The 27,956-nt window shown below is 43.2% G+C and overlaps 1 protein-coding gene across 1 annotated transcript; it reads right to left on the bottom strand.

Annotated features, from left to right (window-relative positions):
* On the bottom strand, nt 1-27,956 carry LOC119655033 (putative uncharacterized protein DDB_G0271606). Its single transcript, XM_038060710.1, has 3 exons — nt 27,841-27,956; nt 27,520-27,712; nt 1-1,905 (listed from the first exon to the last, which is right to left on the bottom strand). Coding segments are annotated over exons 1-3 (1,680 nt in total). The 5' UTR covers nt 27,843-27,956; the 3' UTR covers nt 1-420.

The following is a 27,956-nucleotide window of genomic DNA, read 5'->3' on the forward strand; positions in this document are numbered from 1 at the left end:
TAAAAATTGGAATTTCAAAATCATATATTCAGTAAATGTCGTTCACAAGCCGTTACTTTCTAGTTAGGAATTCCTGTTTGTATTTCGTCAAAAAGAAATAATCTTCAGTATAACAAACACGCATATTACAGCCTAAGAAAATCAACTTATCATAGTTTTCGTTTGCATATCATATCAGTTTGGATCAGTATACAGTCATTGCCAAAATACTCTAGTCCAAAAAGGTTAGATTAATAAAATTCAATCATCTCTTTTTCGTTAATCTTTTTTTACTCGGTCGTCCAGCCAAATCTCGAGAAATCTTTCATATTTTTCGTTCCTTTATTACATAGAATCTTTAAAAGTAAAATGTTTACAATGAATCATATTAATATCTACAATTTATACTGTATGTGTGTTTATACTTTGAGACTTACAAACTTAAGGAAGAATCTTCGCCCCGTGATCGAGTAACGTGATCTCCTTTTGTAGTTTCATTATCTCCAAGTTCATTCGCGTAATCTCCAAGTTTTGGATTTCCGTCTGATTGCGAACCTTTGTCTCAGTGATTGCAATGCGACGCTTCTCCATTTCATTTGCCTCGGTCAGAAGCTGAAGGAGACAATAGCGGAATTCACGACCGCTTATAACTCGTTTTGCATTTCGAGACCCGCTACTAGTACTTGCTACGGCAGCAGCACTGGCGCTACTCGTCTCTTTTGGTCGTGGTCTTGGTCTTTTTTGGGGTGCTCTTTTAGGTCGATCACCTTGATCTGAAGATGCAGAACGTCGCACTTTTTCCTTCGGTGGTTGCGGCGCCTGTGGCTGTTGTGGCTTTTGTTCTTGCGAGGTGCCCTCTTGAGAAGCTTTCGAGCGATCTCGCGTTTCACGTTTGCGCTGGCCTTGTTTCCGGACCTTTTGTGCACTTGCCATTCGATCGATTTCACGTGCTATAAGAATGTTCATTTCTTCAGATGACAGCGACTGTTGTTGCCCTTGTTGCTGCTGTTGCCCTTGTAACTGCTGTTGTCCTGGCTGCTGTTGTTGTCCTTGTAGCTGCTGTTGCAATTGTTGCTGTTGTTGCCCTTGTTGCTGTTGCTGCACCATTTCAGGATTGGGTTGTATCTGGGGCGGTGGCGGCGGAGGGGGCAGCGACGGTTGATTATGATTTGGCATTTCGGGCTGTTCAATCGTTTGCGGTGTGTTCAGTGGAACAGTATTCAATGAGGTGGTGCTTGTCATTTCTGGTACACTTGTAACAACGACTGGAGGGGGTGGCAGTGGAATTTCTGGTTGATTTCCGATATTCTGATCTAAGGAAGGTATTTGTTGTATTTCCTGTGTGGTACCGTCTGCATCGATTTTAATATAACTCCCACCGTTAATCGGTAAATTCGTAATGGGTACCGGTTGTAGCTGAACAAAATTCTCTTGTGATAACTGTGATAAGGGCATATTATCTATAGGCTGATTAGTCAGTTGCATATGAGTAGTTCCATTCGGAGTATTTTTATCGATCATCGGATCGTCTTCTCCTAATTTCACCAGTTCCGAATTGACAGGTATTTGCGGCGTCAAGTTTTCGATATTTCCATTAGCAATTTGGCCATTCAATACTTCTGTATTAGCAGGATTTCCGTTAACCAACTGTACGGGGTCCGTAGTTCCGTTCGCTTTTTGGCCGTCTGAAGGTGTTAAGAGATCGCTATCGTCTAAAGATTGTTGTTGCATATGTGCATCATCTACTGGAGGCGTGTCTGATAGCTGTACTTTATCGTCCGAAAAATCCCAATCCAACAGTGAAGCCTGAAGCGCTTCAGTCTCCAGGTCACTTAGTGAGGCTAATATTTCTGATCCTCCTTGAGACGTATTAGCGATTCGACGTTGAATTTTTTTCTTTAAACTGTACTTGTAATCTGTGAGAACCTGAAATCATTAGAGAATCTGTGATCAAATATCTTATCTAGATTCGAAATCATGAAAGCGTCGTAGTGAGAAAAATGAGAAACGAAAAACCTTGGCAACAATGTGAACTTGTAATATATCCCCTCTTACCACCACTTAAGTTTCAGATCGCCACAGGGAGTTGTTCGTGAGCAGCGTAACGGTGAAGTTCGGCAAGTACGAAAAACGCGTGGCTAGTTTTGCCTTATACGAGTGTGGAAAGAGAGCTGAAGAGATTCATAAAACGCGTAAGCCGCTATCCATAAGTGAACGATTCGTGTACCGAACGTTTCAACGGTACAGAGAAACAGATGACATCGAAGATTGGCCGTGGGAGAGGGGCGCCCGGGGTCTGTATGACAGCCAGATGTTGTGCGGGCTATTCGTGCAAGAGTTTATCGGAATGCGCTACGCAAACAGAAGCGTTTAGTGAGTGAAATGAACGTCTCCACGCGTACCATGAGTCGTACTTTACGTATTTTTGAACCATGTCCAGTTGAGGACCGACAGACGCTGTGAAAGCCATTTACTGACATTAAAATTAATAGAAATCCGTTTTCGGCGATGCAAAAAAAAACTCATAAAACGCTTCTCAAAAAATGAGCATCACAAAATCCTTTTTACTTATGAAAAAATCTTTTCTACCGAAGAAAAATTTAATCCCCAAAATGTTCGGGTCTATGGAAGGTCATGTTATGAGATTAAGGATCGAGCACCACGCATTCAAAGGGGGTACCACCCTTCTTCAGTGGTGGTGTTGTGGGGAGTTTCCTACCACGGCGTGACGGACATTAATATTTGTGAAACCGGAATTAAGACCAACTCAGCGGTGTACAAACAGATATTAGATACCGTAGTTGAGCCTCTGAATAAGCTTGTTCAAGAATAATAATTGATGCTTTCAGCATGATTCTGCGCCAGCCAATAAGGCCAAAAAAATTCAAAATTTGTTATCGGTGAACGCGCCCGATTTCACAGCGTCGGCTGACTGACCGGAAGGCCAAATTTATATCCATTGGATTATTCTCTATAGAATAAGGGTGAAGAGATCGCCAGCAATTTGACAACTTTGAAGACCAGTATAATGAAAGCCGCGCGTGCAGCGATCCATGAATGGCCCAAGCGGCCGAAGTTGTAAGCTTACTTATCAGTTGAGGATGCTGGGAGTCCTGAGTCCGCATCCACTTAGTGACGGACCGGACCACTCGGGAAGCAACTTACTTCCTCATCTGTAGTCCACGGGCTCCTCTTTTGGATTAAACGCCCAAGTTTTCAAAAAAGAACGAAAAAGTTGACTGACGGTTTCATCCAGGGCAGACGTAACTCATCAGACGCTGCCTCACCTCTGCCCTGGGAGCAGCGTGACCGAAAGTAACGACAGATGGTAATCGCTCCATTTAATATAATCGCAAACACGAAATGGGTACGAATTAAGTCCGTCATGAGTCCAAACCTAAACCAGGCCGAAGTAAATTTTTTGTTGAGGGGCAGAGGTGAGGCAGCGTCTGATGAGTTGCCTCTGCCCTGGACGAAACCGTTAGTCAACTTTTTCGTTCTTTTTTGGAAAACTTGGGTGTTTAACCCAAAAGAGCAGTCTGTGGACTACAGAAGAGGTAGTAAGCAGCTTCCCAAGTGGTCCGGTCCATCACTAAGTGGGTGCGGACTCAGGACTCCTAGCATCCTCAACAAAAAATGCACATTACGTGTTTGCGATTATATTTAAGGGGAGCGATTACCATCTGTCGTTACTTTCGGTCACGCTGATCCCAGGGCAGAGGTGAGGCAGCGTCTGATGATGGTCAGTCAACTTTTTCGTTCTTACTTCTTCTTCTTTTCTTTTTCTTCAGCCTTTGTCCCGTTCACAAGCGGGGTCGGCTCGTCGTGATCGGCTTCGCCATTTGGCTCTATCGAATGCCTGATCTGGGTGCAATCTCGAAGACGCCTCTCTCGCGCGGATATCCTCATTTCGGATGTGATCTAAACGTGTGACGCCACTAGTCCAACGTAGCATCTTCGTCTCCATTACCGCAAGACGCCGTTCATTGTCTTTTATGGTCGGCCAACACTCAGAACCATAGAGAGCGACTGGATGGACGACATTGCGGTAAATTTTAGATTTGTGACGTTCGTTGATACGTCGATCACAAAGGACACCAGTTGTGGAACGCCACTTCATCCAGGTTGCGTTAATGCGTGAAGCAATTTCATAACGCAGCTCTCCATTGGCTGATAGCGTTGACCCGAGGTATTTAAATCGCTCAGTTCTGGGCAGATCACTGCCGCTGACAGTGATTGTGCCTGTTTCATGGGGATCGGTCGTCAAAAATTCGGTTTTGTTTAAATTCAATCTGAGACCGTGTTGCATGAGGCGATCATTCCATTTTTGAACAAGTTGCTCGAGATCATTTTTGCTATCAGATGCTAGGAAAACATCATCTGCATAAAGCAGTGTGTAGGGCGCTGGACGTTGGATATCCCGTGTGACGGTGTCCATAACAAGGACAAAGAGGAGTGGTGAGAGGGCACTTCCTTGATGAACTCCAACAGAGACACGAAGCGGTTTTGATACACCCGCCATACTTCGAACTTTACTTTTCGGATCGTGGTAGAGCAATTGAACCCAGCGCACGAGTTCTTCTGGCACGAAGTGTTGTCGTAAAGCATACCAGATGAGTTCGTGTGGTACACGGTCAAACGCTTTCTCTAGATCCAGAAAGGCAATGTAAAGAGGGCGATGGTTCTCACGGTGTTTCTCCATGAGTAACCGCGCAGCGTGTATTGCGTCAGTAGTTCCGCAGTTCTTGACAAATCCGGCTTCATTCACGGTTATTTCAACGATTTCGCGAATACGGTTGTCAAGAGTGCGTTCAAAAATCTTCATGGTATGGGATATTAACCGGATCGGACGGTAATTTGAACATTCTGCTGGGCTACCTTTCTTTTTCCATATTGGAACAGTGGTACTTTCTTGCCAGTCAGATGGTGTTCTTCCTTCCTGAATAACCCGGTTAAAGAATTCACTGAGCCACAGTGTTGGGTCCCAGCTCTTCGCTTTCCAGAGCTCAGATGCGATGTCGTCAGGTCCTGTTGCTTTCCCCGATTTCATTTGTTTTATTGCCTTCTCGACTTCAGTTGCGCTGACTGGTGGAACTGCTCCAAATGTCGGCAATGATTGTGGAAGTGGAGGATGAGCAAATTCTTCAGTTGAAATCTGCTCGAAGTATTCTCGCCATCTATCCGTTGCGGCTCGACGTTTGGTAAGCAAAGTACCGTTCTTGTCATTAACACAACAGAAGTGTTCGATATCCTGTGTGCGTTCATCACGGCTTTTAGCAAGTCGATACAGATCTCTCTCCCATCCCGAGTGTCCAGTTTATCGTAAAGATTTTTGAAATGGTTCGCTCGGGTGACAGCGACCGCTTTCTTTGCTTCCCGGTTGGCATTCTTATAAATTTGCCAATTAGCAGGCGTTTTATCGTCGAGAAATTTGTGGTAGAGGTGTTTCTTTTCACGGACCTTCATTTCAACATCATCATTCCAAAGCCAAGTATCTCGGTTGATGTACCGCTTACCCGGATGGTGACCCCGAGGGTTGCAGAGGCCGCTTTGTGGATCGTGTCTTTCATTTGGTTCCATGATTCTTCCACATTCATAATGGTCGGCAATCGTATGAGTGAGACCGTTTCTTCTTTTTTCTCACCAAATCACCACCATTTAATGCGCGGCGGGCCAGTCCGTTCCTCACGCTGTTTTATCGGTGGCTTGATTCGCAGGACAGCAATCAACGGCCGATGTTGAGGTGCGATGGTCTCATAGGGAACGACTTTGCAATCAGTGACAGTGGTAAAATGTTGGCGTCTTATGAGAAAATAGTCGATTTGCGTTTTATTCTTCCCACTATAAAATGTGGGAAGATGAGACAATCGTTTGTGTCCGCAAAATCGATTATACGCTCGCCACCTTCATTGCGCGCTCCGAACCCCTTTCCCCCATGGCACCTGTTACCGTCTGCCTTTTCACCAACATGACCTTTAAGGTCGCCGGCAATGATTATGTAATCGTCAGCAGGCACGTGACAAGTCTTTTCATCGAGAAGTTGCCAGAAGGCATCTTTCTCGGCATCAGGTCGACCTGTTTGTGGTGCATACGCGGTGAAGAAGTGAATAGTGCGATCAGCTGATATAATGGTGAGCTTCATCAGCCGATCATCAAATCGTTCGACTTCTTTAATGGCATCACGGAAACCCTCTGAGATGGCAATGCCAACACCATATTGAGTGTGTGGGTTACCAAAATAGAGAAGTTTGTAGCCATTTTTACCGCGTTCGCGTTCAATGTCGCAGCTTTTGGCACCAGACCATCGGGTTTCTTGCAGAGCGCAGATGTCAATGCACCTTTTCCGAAGGGCTCTTGCGAGTTCCTCCGTCTTTCCAGTTAGGGTACCAACATTTAGCGTGCAGACACGTATTTGTTTTGTTCGTTGTGTGCGGACTAACTTGCTTACGTCCTGACGCCGTCCATGCGTCAAGAACCCTTGCCCATTTCTCGACAGGACCGGGGCCCGTCCTGCCGCGTCGACTGAGGTGGACGCCCTAGCATTTCTCCGAGGCCTGTGACTTAATCCGATCATCATGTTTGTAACGACATTCTATGCATTTTCTTGGTCGACCTGTCGCGGGGTCTGCCACCAAGAGAGATCTTACTTATTAGACTATTTTGTATCTTCTGTTATAATTTCAGCTTTGTATCTAATTTAATTTTGCTGAATAAGTTTTCAAAATATTGACGGAATTTAAGGCTATTCTGCGCATATACAATAAGCGACATTCAAAATTTCATCGATAACTAAGAGACAAGTGATAAATCGCACGGAATTGGGTCTAATCATTCGGGGGAGAGCTGCAGACTACCACCGTTAGGCCAAATAGAGATTCACTCGTAACGTATGTGCTGAGGGATTATCGTGATGAAAGAACCAGTTACCTGACTGTCCAAGTTTGGAATGTATTCTTTTGATATCCCGTCGCTGACTTCAAGTTCGAAAACTAAAATGATGAATATAATTTCCAAAAGGTCGAAGTCAAAAATGCAATTGGTGTATGAAGCGTATTTCTCGGTTATGTTTATTCTAAAGCCAAACTGCATACGTACCAATAGACCTGCGATATGTTATAGCAGCAGAACGACAACCCTAGCTAAGGTAATAAAACAAATGTCGAACGAGTTTGAAAGGCAGATCCTACTCAGAAAATTGGGGACAGTTGATATTGGAAATGGGTAGGCACTAGCTATAATAAAAGGCTGTACGAAATCTACGATAGGCAAGAAATCTCGACCGTAGTGCGGCTATAAGCTCTAGTGGACTGAAAATCAGCAGGATAGGAACGAGTGCATTTTAAAAGGGCTTTCTAGGGAAAAATTAGTAGAAGTGGACCAGTCGGAAACAGAAAAAACAGTAGAGGATAACTGTGATATGTTAGTAGGTATCAAAAATTAGCGGTTGTTGAATCGAGACGGTTAGGAGCAAAATTTAAAGGATGTTGCGAAGAGCAAAAACATACCAACAGAAAAAAATGTTCGAAATGGGAATAAAATTTCAGAAGCGGAGCAATTCAGAATTGTGACCAAAGAGGAAGGGAAGCAAAGAAGGATTGTAATACAGCTCTGCGTAATCCCTGAGAAGTTACCATGGTCTTCGCCACTAAGAATTGATTGTTAAATTGACTCTCTACCTAACAACTTTCAGAAATTCCATAATTAACAAATCGAAAAACGGAAGAGCTCCAGTTTACAAATATAAAAGATTTTGTGAATTCCTTATGTAAGTACATTTGAGTGCAGAACTACTCCCTTTGCACGTAGTCTGTATTGTACGCATTTGCATTTAGTATGTCCGACTACTCACTTTAGTGTGATATTGATATGTAGTGTTTTGCGTTGCAGTAAATTTACACGAAAGAGACAACTTTATTGTTTCCTATTCACTTCTTGGTGGAGTATAGGGCATCCACACAGTCAAACTGTGATCCAGTTTCACTATCATCACACCTAAAGCTGTGCAAGTGATAAATTCACAGCAGCGAGACGAATACTGATACCCATGAGAACTGGAATTCGAACAGAACAGGCAAATTGAGTGGTTGATGCTCTACTTCCTCAACTATCGCGCCGTCAGTCTATATTTCTATTCATTTTTATGTCTCTAGAAGAAACTTAAGGGGGGCTTCTAGTCGATATCCCAAAAACATAGTACTGTACTATTGTTAACTTAAATTCAGTAAATATCGATATGGAGGATATTTTTAGCCTTGGACACCGTATAAAAGCAGCTTCATAATTTTTGTTCAGAGTTTTCGGTTGAGTAGTTTCTGAGAATAAGTTCATGAAAGAAATGATCACTTTTCGGCCCCAGCATTCCCGGTTTCCAACAAACGTCAACAACAAGCGCCGGGTTCGGAAAGTATTATTATTATTATTTTGTTAAGGGAAAGTCGCACCGCGTCCTTGAAGAACTATTGTGCCCCTTTTACTGGTTATAGTGTACCTGTTGATCATAGTATCTCAAGCAGGCCAGTAACCGTTAGGAACTTTAGTATGTTCCCCACTTCCAGAAGTTTCAGCTTTGCATCTGGTATTAAGTGTTCTCCCAGATGTATCGACCTGCTTTGCACAAGTGCTGGACACTGTCCCAGGACGTGCATAGAGGTTTCGTCCTCCTCCTCACAGAACCTGCAGGCAGTGTCCGTAGATATCCCTAGCTTCCCTAGGTGGTGGTCGGAAAGTATTAATGAAGACCTTTCATTTGATAATCTAAACGACTATATTTGATGATGGAACAGGAGGATGCTTTATGTTTCCTCTCCCAGGATCATGAATACTTTTACTAGAACCAAGTCGTTGGAGTGTATAGTTCAGCAGCCTTCTATTGTACAATGTTACGCCACTGATTCAATGCAACATTTTCGTTTCCGTTACCGCGAGACGCCGTTCATTGTCATTTGTAGTTGGCTAACACTCAGAATCATGGAAGGCGGGAGGACGAACGACGCTGCGGTAAATTTTGAATTTGAGCCGCTTGTTGATACGCCGATCACAATAGAACACCAGTTGTGGAACACCACTTCATCAAGTTGGATTGCTACGGGAAGCAATTTCATTACCAGTTCAGCATTGCCTGATAGCAATGATCCGAGGTAGTTAAGTTGCTCAGTTCCAGGCAGATCAAAAATTCTGTTTTATTCACATTCAATCTGAGACAATGCTGCATCAGGCGATCTAGAAAAGCATCATCTGCAAAAAGCGGAGTATAGAGCGCTGGTTGTTAGATGGTGGGGCAGTTCCCTTAATATAAATAAAGAGGAGTGTTGAGAGGGTGCAGCAAGAACAATTCCATTGGAAAACCGCCAACGATAGTTGTTTCACTATGCTTAAGTGTATCGACGACAAACATAATTCCGTTTCAATTTGGAGGAGCAGTCCGTATCCACATATTATGGGGGGCTATCATACCGTCCTCATATGCTATAAGATTTAAAATAGTGGTAAAATGCTCCTTCGACCTTTTCAGGTGTTTATCATCATGGGTGAGAAGCCCACACTAAGAGTATTTAAAACACATGAAGGTGGAAGCTGCGGATTTCAATTCTCCAATTGGTAAGAAGTTACAAACTTCGAGTTCACCTGCGGCTTCGGTATAAGCACATTCATTTTGCTCCTCGGATAAATCTGTGGAAAACACTTCGAAGGAAACCTATATACGGCGGGGCCAGCCAGAAAGTAGAGTGAAGCAGCTTGTATTAGGAGAAGAATTGAAAACCTGACCGAAGGTGACCCCATTGCCTAATTCTTTCATAAAACTGATGAGGAAGGCTTTGCAGAAGGAAACTTCAACCACAAAGAAGAAGAGACTACAAGCTAAAGCGTGCCTGTCACATCATTCTCTGAATGAGGACATGGGCGTTGCTGAACCACTCATATTCAGAGAAATCGGAAGCAAAGAAGCAGAACTTTCGGTGAAAGTGTCTTTCACTGCTGCAAGAACTAAGGGATCTGGTAGGGTATGCGGAGACAAACGATACGTATCTCTTACGAACTCTCAATATATTTGTTAGGGAAGTAACAAATGCAATTCTAAAAGAGAGAAATGGACCGAAGATTTCTGAATTGTGCTTGTAAAAACATTATGAATGAATACTGGTTAAAAGTTCGGAACTCACAGCATGAATATAAGGAGCTCGTAAAACGTTCGAAGTGAGACTCCTTCCGAACATACGTGAGGAAGTGTTACGCATAAGAGAAACTGCAAGCCCAAGTAGAGTCTTTAAAAGGGATGAGACGCCAAGTTCTGCTTTCTTAGAAAACTGGATGGGACTTTTACGAACTCCCGAGTTGAGTATAAACAGACTCTCTTGGAAGTATGTATATCATCCAGGAGAACAGGTGACAGAAGTGGGAGGGAGAGAATTGACGGTTCCTGCAAACCCTTCAACACGAAAATGTTGTCAGAGGAATTGATAGTTGATTAAAATGAAAAGGGGTGAGCAGCCTAACTGATCTTTGAATATTTCAGATCTATGCAACGATACAATAGGAGGGAGCACCTAGAGTAACTTCTAAGAAAAATTTTTCGACGACATTTTGCTCTGCGCTACGTGCCTACCACAAGGTTAAGTTAGTGTTTATACTTAAGCATGGGAAAGACGACTATTCAAATTCAAAGAACTTCAGACAAATCAGCATAACATCATTATGTCTGTAATGTCTGGAGAGATTAGTTGAGGTCACATTTACGTGAATGTACTAGGGTCGCATCCACTAAATAAGAACCAACATGCTTTCCAACGTATAAAGCCCTGTGAGCCTGCTCTTCATTTTTTGGTTTCAAGGATCGAGGACTCTGAACTCCGAAAGACGCGAACGCAAGGGGTGTGTTCGCGGATATTGAGGGAACTTTTGATTGTGCGCCTTTCCAGAAATTTTGTGCTGCCAGAAAGCATGGTGTCTATTATGTTTTAATTAAGTGGATGTGTTATATGACAAAACAGAGATTACTGTGCACTGAGGCGGGTGTTGATCGCTACCTGACAACAGGAGCAACGAAGGACTGCTCCCAAACAGATGGAAAAATCCCTTCTGTGGAGTAGGTTGGTCATTTCCCTTGGATACGAACTCCAAAATTTGCTAAATAAATGTCCAAGCTTATGCGGATGACGCGACTGTACTAACAGTCGATCAAGAGATAAAGGATTTACAACGCGCCGTTGCTTTGGTTGTTAGCTGGTGCCTCATGCATGGTATTTTCAGTAAATTAAAATAAAACCACAATGGTATTATTTACAAAAGGGAGTAAATTGAAGGAGGCTGAGATGAAATACTCTTTTGAAGTTACAGCATAAAAGGATGTGATCATTTTTTTTTCTCAGATTCTCCAGGCCCAGTTCTGGATTTGTGATTCTCATGAACAAAGAGGATCAAGCCCATCTAGAGTAACATCTGCAACAACTACACCCTAAATCTGAACAATTCACTTCCAAACTGAGTTGTTATAATAATCGTTGGCGCAACAAACCAGATCAGGGCCTTGAGGGATCCCACTGCCACCAATGAGATTTGGACCGCGACCTTTCGGACACCAAGAAAAGAGATACTGCAGAATATTCAACCGGCCCAAGATTTTTCAGAAAAGGACTTTTTATCGCCGCCCAGGTAAAGATGCAAGTGAAGTTTCTTGTGGACCTGCTTTCCAGCGTTATTTCCGACAAAGCCGTGTAAAGATTGTCCTTGCACATTAGCTGCATTGTCTTTGTAACTTTACGTTGGAACATGTAAATCAATTATATAACAATACGGCGAAGCTTGCATCCATTTAGTAACCAAACATGCAACTTAGGCAGTACAAAATATTTACCGGATTTGAAAGAATGATTCTACAAAAAGCTAAATTTTGCCTTTACAGCACAAAAGTATGTTAACCCAGTAGATCAGCGTTGACCTAAACTTCACGGAACTCACGGAAGGATTTCCAGCAGGATAATGCTAGCGGTTATTTGGCAACCATTTTGGAAAAGCGTCTCGAAGGAAAGAAATTCATGTAATTTTAGATGCGAGAGTAAGATCTTAAAACGGAACTATAGAAAATTCTTTTAGTGGCCATTAATTCTTTCTCCCTGCTGTTCAGTTCAACGTTAGAGGTTAGGATTTCGGCAACCTATAATTTTTAAGAGCACTAAAAAATAAAAATTAACCACTTTTTTATACCTCAACGAACAGATTAGACGTTTTTTTTCTCCTGGTGTCCAGCCCCAACCGGACTTAGATATAGTCCATTTTGCTGTACACTTAATATCCCTATTCGGAACTTTGAAATAAAATATCTCCGCAAAAAAAACGGAGCTAAAATGGCGTTATTAAATTTAAACCAAGTAACATTTAGTGAATGTTTCGCACCCACTCAGCACAAAACTTATAGAATTTAATTACATAAAATAAACTGATAAAACGTGGTTAAAATCGAGATGGTTAGCAGCAAAACTTAGCAAAATAAAAGACACATCGGTGACATTTTGAAATTAAAAACAAAAAAGTAACGGAATCGCCATTCTTTCCCAAGTCAATACCGGTAACAGCAGTTCAAAAATTTGTAATCACAGAGAAACAACAGCAGGCGGTAGATTTTGGAACAGTTGAAAGGAAATCAATATTAAAAACAACAGATTCCGGTATGGACATGATGAAAAAAGAATCAACAAATTCAAAAAAACGACTTCAAAATGTTCAATTGATTTTTAAGCATCATCAGGCCAGATTTAATATATGCAAAATAAAAACTGATCTACGAAGCCGACCGAGAAAAGAAGTCATAAGGAAATGAATGTCGAATTTTAGAATTGGAAAGATAATTATGCAGGGGGGGGACATAAAATGTAGTCTAGCTGCATTTAAAAGCCCAGTGTTTGTGGAAGAATGTGTAGTAGTAGTTCGGTGAAGACTGCAGCAGACTGACTTATGTGCTCAAAGACCAGCCAAAAGAAACTTTTGAACATGAAACTCCCTAAGAAGCGTTTGGAATTGGCAAATAAGTAGGCGATTTGGACTATACACCATTACAGGTTTTTGATTGTCAGGAAAAATCAAAATATGTCACTTCAATTTGTTTTTCCACTACTTAAGGTGGGATGTTAAAATAGAATTAGAACCGTTATTCACCTTCTAGTCGTTTCATCCTTCAATATTGTTGTGCTTTTTGTGGTTTTTCTCGAGAAAATAGTTATTTGCGAGGTTTGTTGTTTGCTTAACGGTGCTGGTGAGTAAAGACATTGAGTTTATTTTGCATATACTTTTCAGTTATTTAATAATTAACAGGAAATGATTAAAAAAGGAGATGTTAAGGCAAAATAGAACACAAGTTGTGTCCCTTTTGAAAGAGGGAAGGCAAAGCTATGTAGCCATGGCTGAAATAGCGAGAAAATTCAGTATTGCTCGTGATAAACCAGAGGTTTTCAAGAGTATTTGAAAAAACTGCAACGAAAAACGGAAAGCTAGTCAAACGGACAAACTAATTCTGCATCCTTACAAAAGGTTTTGGAAGGCGCAAGAGTCGCTGGCATTGACATATACCATCATACACTACGCTGAAGTTTGTGTGAAAACTAGTTAAAATGCAGGAGACCTGTTAAAAAGCCGAAGATAACAAAAGCAATGCAACAACGGCAATTTTTATTGGTCCGCTTACACGAGAATTACAATTCAAACTATTAAAGAAATTTTGCCTTTTTTTAATTTTTAGCAGTTTATCTTTAGCGACGAATGTCGTCTAGAGGGGGTGACCGAGATGGCAAATTATGTTTGTAGAAAAAATGATGATGAGTCTCCGGATAGCTGAGTGGTTAGAGCACAAGGCTGTCGTACGGAACGTTGCGGTGGAATTTGTATCGTGATTCGACGCGGATACCAGTCGACTCAGCTGTGAATGAGTACTTGAGCCCTGATTTGACTCAAGAATCTCGGGCAAGCGCAATGCTGACCACATTGCCTCCTATAGGGTACTATAATCCTGCAGTGTACCGTTACGGTCTTGAATGAAGTGCTCTAACAAATTTTAAGGCCCTGATCCAATATGGATTGTTGCGCCAACGATTATTATTATTATTAAAAAATTATGAACACTTGTCTGATACCTGTATGGTTAAAAATGTTAAATATCGGCATTCCTGAAGAAGGGCCTAATCCAATATAATTTATTGAAGATACCTCGCCATCTGGGCAGTACAATAATGTAATACAAAGGGTCTTTGTGCCAAATATTAACAATCTTCAGTTTTTGCATTCAGAACATGCCTCCATGCAAAATGTCGCACCTTGCCATGTATGGCATAGCTAGCATCAATTACTAACTACCGGCGGGTTGGCCGATTCCACGGAGTTCCAAATTTCGAGGCGTAAGTGGGCTGGTGTTCGTTGTTCGCAAGGACATGGTAACGATTTTTGGTTACCAGAAGCTGTGGAAATAATTGACCGAGTAATTTTCGTCGCCGTTTCGAGCGTCCGGCGGATCCCTGGAAAGGGAGCTCTCGTCATCATTCAATGATGATAGGTGGACAATCTTCGGTGATCATGTCCTCGGCCGTAACGGCCTTGGCAGCCGGATGAAGGTGGTGAGTGATGTTAAGTGTGACCTGTCCATGGACGACAATGGGGTTTGTTGACTCCGCGCCCTTTACGTGCTCGGGGTTAGCGTACCTCGTGTAAGGATGGGTTCCGCACTCGCCGCGGGAGGCTTTCCGATTTCACTTTGGTTTCAAGTAAAACAAGTTAGACCAAATGAATACCGTTATATGGAAATTTGGAAATGGGACAAAAGCAGATTCCAAGCGCAGGGGCGATACGACTTCACCAAAGTTTCCAATTGTATAATATCCGACGAAATTCCACCTCATGTAGATGAAATGGCAACTCGCCGTAACATGCGGATGCCGATTGCTACTCTAAATAGAAGTGAAGTCATTTCGGTTATTAATGTGCTCAAACACGGCTGACTAGTGGTGAGCTAGACTGTCTCCCGGTGGAACCGTTCCAGTTCCTGCATAGCTGCTGCACTTATTTGTAGGGTTTGGAAACACGCGGCCTTTTCCCAGTGAGTGGAAAAGGGGAATGGTGGTCAAGATTGCGAACAAGGGTACCAATCTTGACTGCGGCAGTTTGTTTTGAGATTTATTACCGTGCTCTTAACTGTTGGAAAGACAATAGCTATAATAATCCTGGAACCCATCAGGGAACAACTCAGAAGCTTGATCGGAAAAGACAAAGCTAGTTTCCACTGCAGCTCATCCCACACTGACCAGATCAACACCGTTTCGTTAATTTGGGAGCAGCGTACCGAATTCAATTCACAAACTCGAAAAATCCGCCTACGCTGTCTTGTTTAAACTTGGACATTGGATGCCTCAACATCAATCAAGTTCAATTGGTCCCGCACTAATGTTGTTTCTATGCTGGTATTTACTCCAAGCTTTCTTCAACCATTGTCTCCGCTGCATCATCGGAATACTCTAGCCTGAAAGTGTTGGATAAAGAATTTCGTCGGCGCACGGGTCAAACACCTGAGGACGTTTTGATCAGAAGGCGAAAATGGCAATGAATCGGCCACATACATATTAAGAAAGGGGTAACAACTCAATTGTTGAGTATGTAATAGAAATTTCCGGAATCCACTATAATTTGGCCAACGAGTGGAACGACCGATGAACATTTGACACAATTGTAGACCGCAAGCTTCTTCAAAAGATCTGAAGCAAGCTGAGGCACATCTCGAACTGTCGTCGGTGGCTCCTAGGTATGGTGGACGCGCTATGCTCCAGGGAGAGGATCACCTCCACAGACACACGCGATAAAAGTTCACATTGTACAAATAATCTTGTTGTTACTCTTGCTTCGGTACGATCCGATTTATCTCGATCGCAACAACTGATACTTCCTGATGGCAGCATTCGGAACAGCTTCTAGAGAGATTCATTGCTGATTGAGGGTATTCTAGGTTTTTGTTCTAAGGTAAGGCCTGCGGTCATATTAATTAAAGCATATAAAACAGAACAGCCTTCCTAGATTTACCTGTGGCAATACAGTTGCGGAAAACTTCCAAAAAAATTGGACGCCAACAGTGTTTACGCAATGGCGTGGTTGATGCACCCATTGTTAATTATAAATTTCCAGCATCCCCTAAACTTCCAACTTGAAATTCCATGTTCATTTAATTCACTGTACTACCCCAGATGGTGAAGGGACTACAGAGTGAATCCGACCTACTAGTGACTCCTCCTACACCTTCCAAGGAACAGGCGGAAGAAGCCCGAGACGTGAACGGAACTGACTTGATGCCAGTTCGAGTGATCGAATCTATGCAAACCGGACACCGCAAACCAGTCAAGGTGCTAAGTGGAAAACAGACAAATGCTCTGCGGTATGATTTTTCATGGATGAGGACATGGGAACTGCGGCACCTCCAAATGCGGCTTTTCTCAGAGAAATCAAACACGAAGGGATCGAGTCTCTGGCGGTACGGTGTGGAGAAAACCCCGTTACACGCGGAATGCGGCATACGCTTCTAACTGTTTTCCGTAACACATTAGAATAACTTTATGTCGAAAAACGTAAAGATTGGTCAAATCAACCTGCAATATGGCGAAGCTGCAGGACTTCCCCTACATCTTTCTGGTGCAAGAACCGTGGGTTCGATTCAACAGAATCTGTGGCATGGGATCAGTAAAGAGAGCTAGGATCTTCTAGGCTGCGCCCTTACGTTCGTGAGACTGAGAAGAAGCGAAGTAATTGACCTAACAATCTGTACCTCAAAAGTATTAGAGTTGATTACACACTGGCGAGTGCTAGACGAGGTCTCACTGTCAGATCACCGATACCTAGCATTCAATCTGATTATTGCGGGCGAACAGTCTGCAGTACAAAGACGGAACCCTAGGAAACGAATTGGACAAAGTTCAATGAACTTCTTGGCAATAAAGTAGACGACTAAGGACTCCTTTGGTGCTGGAAGATGAATTGAAAACTCTGAACTGCACACTTTTAGAATGCTACGAAGAGGCTTGTCCTATTTCTCGAGGCCAAAGCAGTAAAACGGTTCCTCGGTGGAACCGGGAACTGTAAAAACTCAGGAAATCAACCAGTCGACTTCTGAACTGTGCTCGCAAAAGTAATAAGAACGAAGACTGGTTAAATTTTAGGAACTCACAGCGTGAATATAAGAGGCTCGTTAGATGTTCGAAACGAGACGCCTTTAGAGCGTACTGTGAGGAACTGGACGGCGAAAGAGAGGCTGTGCACAGTCCTTAAAAGGGATGAGTCAGCCAAGTTGGACTCTCTTAGAAAACCCGACGATACTTTCACGAGCTCTAGAATGGATTCAGTATAGACCCTCCTGAAAGTACACAACCAGGGAGAACGGGTAAGAGAAGTGGTAGGGGGAGAGTTGACGGTTCTTGCAACCCCTTCAACACGCAAGTGCTGCAAGGGGAACTGGAACACTGCGACAGCGGTTGTTACCCATGAAAAGGTGAGAGCTGCCATACTGTCCTTTGAACATTTCAAAGCACCTGGCATGGATGGCATCTATCCGGCAATGCTAAAGGAGGGTATGGAGCATTTAGAGCGACCTCTAACAAATATTTTTCGAGGATGTCTTGCTCTGGGCTACGTGCCTTCTTCTTCGCAACAGGTTAAAGTAGTTTTCATACCGAAACCTGGGAAAGATGACTATTCTAATCCAAAGAACTTCAGACAGATCAGCTTAACTTCATTCTTGCTGAAAGGTTTGGAGAGACTGGTGGAGCGTCACATTCGTGGAAACGCACTTAGGTCGCACCCACTTAATGGAAACCAACATGCTTACCAGCGTAGAAAGTCCTGTGAATCTGCTCTTTATTCTTTGGTTACAAAGATAGAGGATGCAACTTTGAATGGTGAGTACGCGATGGGGGTGTTCGTGAACATTGAAGGGACTTTTGACTGTGCGCCTTTTCAAAAACTTTGTGATGCCGCCAGAGCGTATGGTGTTGATGATGCTTTAATTAAGTGGATGCATGCTATGCTAACGCAGAGATTGTTGCAACGAAAGACTGCCCCCAAGGAGATGTGCTTTCGCCACTTCTGTGGAGTATTCTGTGTCCTGATCGACTCACTACTATGCGAACTGCAAAATTTTCCAATACATGCTCAAGCTTATGCTGATGACGTGGCTGTTATTGCTGTTGATCGGGATCTTGGGACGGTGTGTAGAAATATAGAACGTGCCGTTGATTTGATAGACAGTTGGTGCCTCAGTCATGCCCTTTCAGTTAATCCAAATAAAACCGCAATGGTATTATTTACAAAAAGACTGCCTCCCTGAGATGAGGGATACTACCCTTCATTTCTCCGAAGAAGTGAAATATCTGGGAGTCACTCTAGATAAAATGCTTCTTTGGAACAAACTTGTACACTACACATGTACACCGGTGGCTCAAAAACAGAACAGGGTTCGGGACCCGGAGTCTACCTCCCGAATAAAAAGGAAAAGTTGGCTTTTCCTTTGAGACAATATGCAACGGTTTTTCAAACCGAACCGATTGACGAGCGGTCGAAGGACAGGCATCGCAATCTGCAGTGATAGCCAAGCTGCATTGAGGGCGTTGAGTCGTCCTTTGATCACCTCGAAAATCATTCAGGAATGCAGAAACCATTTGAACTCCATCTCCAGATTTAATAGGGTGGAACTACTCTGGGTACCTGGTCACTGTGGCGTAGAGGGAAATGAAATCTCGGATACTTTAGTGAAAGAGGGGTCAATCTCCCCTATGCCGGGACCGGAACCAAGCAATTGGAGTATTAGTAGCATTGGTTAAGTCTTGTCTTTAAAAACTGGGAACAAGCTTCCCACAATGACAGGTGGCAGAGCCTAAATACTGCTCGACACACCAAACTTTTCCTGCCAGAACCGAACATGCGTACCGCAAACTTTATCCTGTCGAAAAGCAGGAGGACTTGCAGGAGTATTGTGGGCATTCTGACAGGCCATAATTCACTAGCTAGGCATATGTCCAGAGTAGAAATTACTCAAGATGATACATGTCCCTCCTGTAATGAGGAAAAGGAATCCATGGAGCATTTCTTATGTGAATGCCCCCCTGTTCCCGAATTCCTTGATGATTTGTCCCATGTGGTACTATGTCTCTCTTCAACCATATGCCGTGTTATCATTGATTTCAGCGTTGTGCTCTTCTTATTCTTTCTCTTGGCCGTTTCCGCTTATCTCTCATGCGTTGGTGGATCATATCGAAAAAAGAGGCCATTTTATGTGAATGGGAGTGGTTGTGGATTGATGTTACTGACGCTGAAATGTGCTGGTTAATGGAGGAGCTACAGAATATTTCACCGTAATTTAGTTTGCGACGATGGTAGCTTTAATTATTATATGTTTACTGTTCAAGGCGGTAAGGAAGCCGCATTGTTTTGCAGCTTCTCTATGACTAAGGTAGGGCTCAATGGTGCTGAATGTCTGATGTTATTATGGTAATTCACAGAAAAATCTACATTAATACATTCTTTCAATGAACATTCCACAAGTATAGGATAATCGCCCACTTACATCGATAAATCATAAGCGCTTATAACGATTTCAAAATTTATTGTGCATTGTTCATGCTTATGGATTTGAAAATCATTCCTGAAGTTCCTTCCAGTTCCATCGGGTGATATTATATTTCATTTCGAAAGCTCACGTAGCTAAAATGCATCAATTTATTTTATTTTATGGCACAATCATATGTAATTCTCTTCTATTGGGTAATCGAGAATTTTATTGTGAATGGATGTGAAGCTTAAGTGACAGGGTGAAGGGTATTCCTGGGTGAATTATTGGATATTTTTTTGGGTCTTCCCTAGTTGTGTCCACTTTAATGGGAATCCTTTACTAGCTGTTAACTCCATCGGATCCAGGGGAAGCCCCTATCCAACGCATAAGAACACCATCGAGGTTCAGTTTGGCCTGTCAGTTACGCTGAACAGTCCGCAGTTGACCGGCGGGATGGGATGCGGCTGACCTATCAGTATGGACTCTTCAGGTGGCCGGTGATCGAATGAAAAACAATTCGGCCAACCGGTCAAACATGTTTGTTTAAGCTGTGAGCAAGAATTTTATTGGCATCTTCATCGCTTTTAAACAGTTTTTTAGAAAGGCTCAAAAAAAAGGCAAAAAAAAAAAAATTGAAAGTCTTCTATGCCTAGAGTTGAGCTAATAATGCCGCTTGGTTTGCCGACACGTGAATGGTGCCTTCAGTACAACTCCCGGCTGGGTGTACTGCGGACTCTTCCGGTGTAACTGACAGACTGAACTGAACGCGAATGGCGACCTTAAGGAAGGGAAAGTTGTTCTCAGATCTCAGTGTTGAGGAAACTGCCTTATTTACTCTATATGTCCGATTTCAGACTCAGAGCGGCAGATTGTTTAACGTACACCATACCACCATAGAAAGAACAATCCGATCCTCAGTAACAAGGAAGATCGTTCGAACAATTGCGTTTCACACATGAATTGACAAAATTCCTATTTGGTCACTCTGGAGGGGAGGATTAGGTTCTTTTTAAAAAAGCTAAACGTCACAGCATCGTTTGCAGGAAAAATGAAATTAAAGAAATGAAAATGAATTGATAACGAAGTAATGACGTAACGATAGGCCTCACAATGCTTAATTTGCTCAGAGAAAAATTGTAGAGTTAGTTTACCAGGTGTTTGCCCAACCCTGTCTTCTATCCTGGCCTTACCCTTTCAGGTCTTTATTTGTTCCGCTCTTGGACAACCACTTAAAAAGAAAACGGATTCCAAAAACCACATTTACGGATTTCTTCTCATCCGGGTCTTCTGAATTTTCATAAAAAATTGTTTCGATGCTGCCAGTCCGTTGGCAATATACAGGGTGTCCCGTTTATGATGGTACAAACTTTAATGGTAGATAGATAGTATTACTTGTTTTCAGAAAATTGGCCCAGATAATGGACACTCTATTTTTACCGTTAGAAAGTTATAGCGTTTTTCGTGAATAGTGTCAAAAAGCTTGTCCTTCCGAAAAAAACCCCACTTCCCACCCCAGATGATCAGGTGGATAGGCTACTTCAAAAACAAATCGACCTTATTGTGAACAAATGTAAAAACCTGAAACTCCTAGTGCACAGAAATAAGTCTAGCGTCATTGCTTTTAGAAAAAATAATGGCAAACTATTTAAAATTTTGGTACGTCAATCCCCTGTAAAACAGAGCGATAACATTTATGGGCAAGACAATTTCGAAATCCCTATCCCTAAAAGATCACATCAATAATACAATCATAAAGGCGAAAAAGACTTCAAGGGAGGTAAACTTTGCTACATGTTTCTCATGGGGATTGAAACCTAAGAGAGCCGTGAAACTGTTTACAACAATTGTGCGACCAGAGCTTGATTATGCTGCTGCTTCCACGCTCTTGATGCCCAAATACCTGGACAACTGAATAGCCACGGTTGTGGTGTCTCAGTTGAGAAGGTGGCTAGGTTTAACTAAGTCTTCATCACATCATGTGGTTCATGATCTACCGGGCGAACCCTCCCTCCCCCCCTCCCCCACTATTAGTTTCTAAGAAACTGATAAGACTCAAAAGATCTACTCCCTTCTCTTACAGTTTAGTCATAGACAATCCCATGGCTAAAAATGGTCTACCGCTAACTTATAAGAATTTCCAGCATGCCTTTAAGATCTATGAGGAGGAAAGAAGAGTGGGAAACCTGGTGGTCTGGGGTGGGTCAGGGTAGGGTAGGAATGGAAACAGAAACGGCTGGGTAGTCAAAATCCAAAATGAAATAACCGAACTCAGGAGGAGGGGTTTACCCTATATGGAATTGATGCAGCAACAACTGCTGTGTTCTCCAGCTGTACGGTGGTCACTGACCACCCTCGAGTCAAAGCTGGCTACAGGATGCAAGCAACGACGGTTCTCTCTACTGAACTGAATGGAGTAAAGAGAGCCACGGAAATGACAAGGAAAAGATAGAAAAGAATATAATAATAATCACAGATTCCCAAAAAGCATGCACTCTTCTGGAGAAGGAAGACATCAGACATCCCATTGTCTGGGAAATGATTGACGCAATAGATAAAAATAAAGTGGTACCCAGCTAAAAATGAAATTGTGTTGAAAAAGATGCACTCAGCGGCAAAGGCAGCCCTAATCAGTGGAGGTACCATGGTTTCATTCTTTGAAGCTGAAGATGTACTATGGGTGGTGCAAAATAAAATTAAGAAGGACTGCCAAGATGAATACCATTCAACGTTGAGAGTAAAAGGTAAAGATATCGCGTCAATTTTCGGGAATTACCCATTAAAATACTAGCTTTTATCTCAACAAATAGTGTAGCAACTATGAAAACTTTCGATAGGCTTTACTCAAACCATGCCTACAGCAAACCCCTCTGCTAGGATACTAACAAGTTGATAGGTTGCAGTTACACAGTCACAAACGAGCAATCGCGACAACGATGGGTAGCAAAGGAGTCGAGTTCAAGACGCCGACCGATATGGACCACAATATGTTCCGTGTCTAAAAACGTAAAATAAACAATTCTTGTAAATCAGTTAAAGACTTTGCTTTCTGTCTCGGCCCCTGTGACAGATCAGAAGTGGGATCTTCCTTTTCGGTTTCGGTGAATGCAAAATGCCGCGACAAAAATTCCCAATCGCAGACTTAACGTGCCCGGTATTACGGAAGTTGCTGCGCGACCGGGAGTTGAGATCGGCCGGGCGAAAACCGGATTTAGTGAAGCGGTTGATCGACAGTGAAGGTAGCGATGAAATCGAATTGTCCGACAACGAAATCGAGGACAATGACGACGACCTTCGACAGACGGTTTCCGCTTTGGTGGAAAATGTGGCGTCAATAATGGCGGCCATTAAAAATGGCCAAGTCGGTGTACCACCCGTACCACCTGTTCCACCCGTTCCATCAGCTGTCCTACCCCAGGACGACGATGCTATTGCCGAAGCCCATCATCAACGCACACCATTCAATATTACCGCACCGACTCATTCAACGGCTTTCGGCGATATCGAGCCGACACTACGACGGCGCAACGAGACGATGACGTCAACTCGTCAACCGACCGCGGAATACGTATTTCAACCACAAGATGTTATCGGGATTCTACCAATATTTGACCCGCTCGACGATGTGTCCCCATCAGCCGAACAATTCATCGACCGAATTGAAAAATTGGCTCAGGTATATCACTGGGAGGAATACCTCGTTCTGTTTGCCGCTCAGGCTAAGTTGAAAGGCCCGGCGAAACGATGGATTGACGGATTGCAAACGACGTTTGCAACGTGGGAAGAATTCTCCAAAGCGCTAATTGCAGATTTCCCCAGTCGATTTACGACAGCGGCTCGATAGCAGCCGTCGCGCACACAACGAAACAACCGAAGAATATTTTTTCCGCGTCTGCGCAATGGGACGACGGGCGAAGCTTGACGACGAAACGATCGTGTATTACATACGACGAGGGCTTTGTATGAAACCATTACAAACTGCCATAGCCACGATGCATTTCAACACGCCGAGCGAAATGCTAGTGGCCATACGACGATTTGTAGCGAACGATCCGGGAACGAACGATAGTTCCAATAGCTTTCGGGGTGAACGAACGAATATACTCCGATCGCCGCCGCTGCTGAATGCTGCAAATCAAAACTCGAGGCTATGTTATAATTGTTTGTCGTTGAACTGTCCGAAGCCGCAACGAAGATCACGATGCGTGAAATGCAATAGAACTGGCCATGCGCAGAATGACTGCCCGACAGCCGCGCGAACAGAAGCCAACCGCCGAGGGACAATAAATCGTATAGCACAACACACAGACAACAAATTGCTAACGAAGATAGTGGAAATAGGCGACGATGAATTTGAGTGTATTGTGGACTCAGCAAGTAGCTGTTGTTTGATCAAACAGTCTGAGGCTCAACGAATTGGACAGATTAAACAATTCGAGCCAACACAACAACTTAAAGGGTTCGGTGGAGCTGTATACCTTTGCAATAAGAAAATAATTGCAACAATCAGAATTGATGACGTGATACTGGAGGGAGTTTTGTATATCGTGGACGACGAGCAGATGGATAAGCCGATACTCATTGGAACCGATATTCTACTGCAAAAAGGTAGGTGCTGCACAATTCGTGGTCGTGAATTTAAAATGAAATCGGAATTCGAGAACATACGAACCGGACCAATATCATCAATCGATAAAGAACAACTGTCTGAAGTATTGGAAAAATGGCATAAGTGTTTTTCTACTAATTTATCAACGATCGGTCGTTCAAATTCCACCGAAATGGAAATCCGTGTTACAACCAGCAAACCAGTCAGTCGACAGCCTTACAAGGTTCCGTTCCCGAGGCGATTGAAAGTGGAAGAAATGATCGACGAGCTACTGAAAGCTGGAATAATTCGACCGAGCGAGTCGGAATATTCATCTCCGGTCATACTGGTCGCGAAATCAGATGGTACAGACCGGCTTTGTATCGATTATCGAGCATGAAACGCGATTACAGTGAAGGAACCATTCCCAGTTCCCAGTGTGGAAGAGCAAGTGGCACAATTGGCCGGAAATTCCTTCTTTACAACGCTAGATTTCATTTCAGGATATTACCAAATCCCGATTGCCGAATCATCGAAAAAGTATACGGCTTTCGCCACTCATAGAGGCCAATATGAATTCAACGTAGCTCCATTTGGATTGACCAACGCTCCATTCAAATTCCAAAGAGAAATCCGAAAAATCACATCGACAATGAAACGACGAGTAGTATCTTATGTTGACGAAATCATCATACCGAGCAAAAATATCAAAGTAGACTTGGAAGCGTTGGATGAGTTCTTAGGAATATTAGCGGAAATCGGTATGACATTAAATATAAAGAAATGTACATTTTTAGCGACCGAAGTATCCTTTTTGGGACATCGAATCACTAAGGAAGGTCTTCTACCCGGTGAAGTGAAAACCGATGCAATCCAGAAATTCCCAACACCTAGTAATCGAACCGAGGTTCGACGGTTTCTTGGACTAACTAGTTTCTTTCGACGATTCGTTCAAGGATATGCTCAGATAGCTTTACCGTTAACTCGATTGCTGAAAACGAAGGATGCGGAACCATTTACATGGACATTTCTTGAACAGGAAGCATTCGATACCTTACGAAGAGCTCTTTATCATCCACCGATTTTAGAGATCTACGACGTCAAGCGACAACACGAAGTCCACACGGACGCGAGTTCGAATGGAATTGCTGGAGTGTTACTTCAAGAGAGCGACAACGGGTTAAAACCTGTCATGTACTTCAGTCGGAAGTGCTCGGAGACCGAAGCGAAATATCACAGTCATGAGCTAGAGGTTCTAGCCATAGTCGACAGCCTGGAACGGTTCAGAATGTTTTTGATCGGAAAGAGGTTTCGTGTCATTACTGATTGTGCTGCAATAACATCTACGAAAAATAAAACGCCGTTACATCCTCACATTGCTAGATGGTGGCTACGTCTTCAGTGATTCGATTGTGAATACATCCGTCGAAGTGTTGACCGCATGCGACATGTAGACGCTCTGAACAGAGCACCCGTAGAGCCTCCAAATCCAACCAAGACAGTCGCCGGCCTCGTCCTTAAGGTGGAACTCGATGAACACGATTTCTTGACGACCATCCAGCTGCAGGATATGAAGTTAGCAAATATTGTCAAAGTTCTTCAAGGAATGAGCTCATAACAAGCGACACAGATTCGACGCGAATACGTTTACAAAAATAACCGTTTGTACCGCAAAGTTGACGATCAGTTGAGATTCGTTGTACCGACGGCAATGCGATGGAGAGTAGTGCGTACGTACCACGATGACATGGGACACTTTGCTGCGGAGAAAACTTTAGATCGATTGAGGAAAGATTTTTGGTTCCCGAAAATGAGAAAATATGTCAAATCATATATATCAGCATGCATGGAATGCGTGTACAATAAGACGGTGACAGGGAAGGCCGAAGGGCAGCTATACATCGACACTGTGAAACCTATTCCCTTCATGCGATTGCACCTGGATCATGTAGGACCACTGCCCAAGACGTCACGAGGAAATCAATATATCCTGGGAATCACCGATCCTTTTACTAAATTTACAGTCTTAAAAGCCGTCCGTAGCGTAAACACCCAGCCAGTAATACGAGCGTTGAATGAATTGACTTCGTATTTTGGGCTACCAGCTATTGTCGTCACCGATCGAGGCACGGCTTTCACTTCTCACAACTTTGCCGAATACTGTAAATTAAACGGGATCCAACACATTCAAACAGCTGTTCGAACACCTCGAGCCAACGGCTCAATTGAAAGAATTAATCAAACGGTTTGCAAATGACTTCGAGCCAGCTGTGTAAGCGATTCAGATTGGGACACAGCTATCCGCGACATCCAGTGGACTTTGAACAGCAATACAAATGCAACGACCAAATATAGTCCGAACGATCTCATATTCGATTTTCGATTACGGGACGTTGTTCATAACCGTCTCGTACAAGCCATCCACGATGAAGCCAACAATTCACAAGAAAGTATCGATATCCGACGGGAAAGGGCAACTAAAGCGATTGAAGCCGAGCAGGCAAAATGGAAGCAGCGATTCGATAGGCAGCACAAGAAGCCTTCTCAATATCAGGAGGGTGATCTGGTCGTGATTACCAACGTTGCTCCTTCGACGGGGTTTTCTCGAAAGCTGGAGCCGCGATATCGAGGGCCGTATGTAATTTCGAAAGTCTTAAGGTTCGACCGATACGTCGTTGAAGATATCGAAGGTCTCCAACGTCGACAAAGGCGCTTTAATTCGGTGTTCCACGCCGAACATCTTAAACCGTGATGCACAGCTGCACCTTTCCTCGACAACGATACCGATGGGAGCGACAACGAAGAAGACCCGGGGAACGTGCCCGGCCAGGAGTCCGATTTGTCAGGAGTGGCCGAACTGTCACAAACGAGCAATCGCGACAACGATGGGTAGCAAAGGAGTCGAGTTCGAGACGCCGACCGATATGGACCACAATATGTTCCGTGTCTAAAAACGTGAAATAAACAATTCTTGTAAATCAGTTAAAGACTTTGCTTTCTGTCTCGACCCCTGTGACACAACATTCAGTTGTGCTAATAAACCTATGAAAATTCACAAAAAATATTCTCTGACAAATCAAAAATGGACGACAATTAGTTAGGGTATCACAGGAGTTTGACCTCGGATTTCATATGTTCAAAATAAAGTGTTTTGTTTTTTAATGCTTTCAAATTATTGTCGGAACTATGAAGGCTTCAGTAGCTTTTCGCGCGTTTCTTAGCATCTGCTCAAAGTTTTCACCTTATGTCGAAATAAAGCGGAATTTAAGCCTCAACATAATTAGGTTTCCTACAAGGTCCTCTTTACACAATGCGCATTGCCGGAAACTGCGTGCCGGCCACTTTCCATGAGTAAAAGGCACGCGTTGAAGTACCAAACAAGTTATTCACTCACCCGCTTCCAAGCCATCCATGCCCTCACTGGCGGTCCGATTTCATTCAGCTCAATGGCAAGTTTCTTCCACAATTGGGTTTTTAGCTCGCGGCCGTCTTTCTCCACTTCATTATCACTTCTCGCCAACACCGGGTACTCCTTCACCCATCTAAGTACAATGCGAAATTGCTCACGCGTCGTCGCCCTTAGCGTCCTGAAAGGAGATGAGAAGCTTTCTAATGAAAAAACGCCAGTAAAACACCACCTATTCATTTTTGCTTACATGCTACTCTAGTTAAAGGGTTTGCACAAAAAATGGTTTTGCGAATTATTGATATTTACATTGGAACAAGTAAACGAGCACAGTTGCCGCCGGATATTTGCAAGAGTCGGCACAGACAGTTGAACAGCCAAATGTCATTGAAAGGAACCGATCGATACCGAAAGTTATGGCAGCT

This window comes from Hermetia illucens, chromosome 4 (assembly GCF_905115235.1).
Source record: "Hermetia illucens chromosome 4, iHerIll2.2.curated.20191125, whole genome shotgun sequence".
NCBI classification, from domain to species: Eukaryota; Metazoa; Arthropoda; class Insecta; order Diptera; family Stratiomyidae; genus Hermetia; species Hermetia illucens.

Bases quoted from the DNA above. Each gene is read 5' to 3' on its own strand.
- LOC119655033 (XM_038060710.1), bottom strand. The intron at 1,906-27,519 runs GTGAGTGAATAA...TAATGATTTCAG, and splicing joins CATGGATGGCTTGGAAGCGG to GTTCTCACAGATTACAAGTA.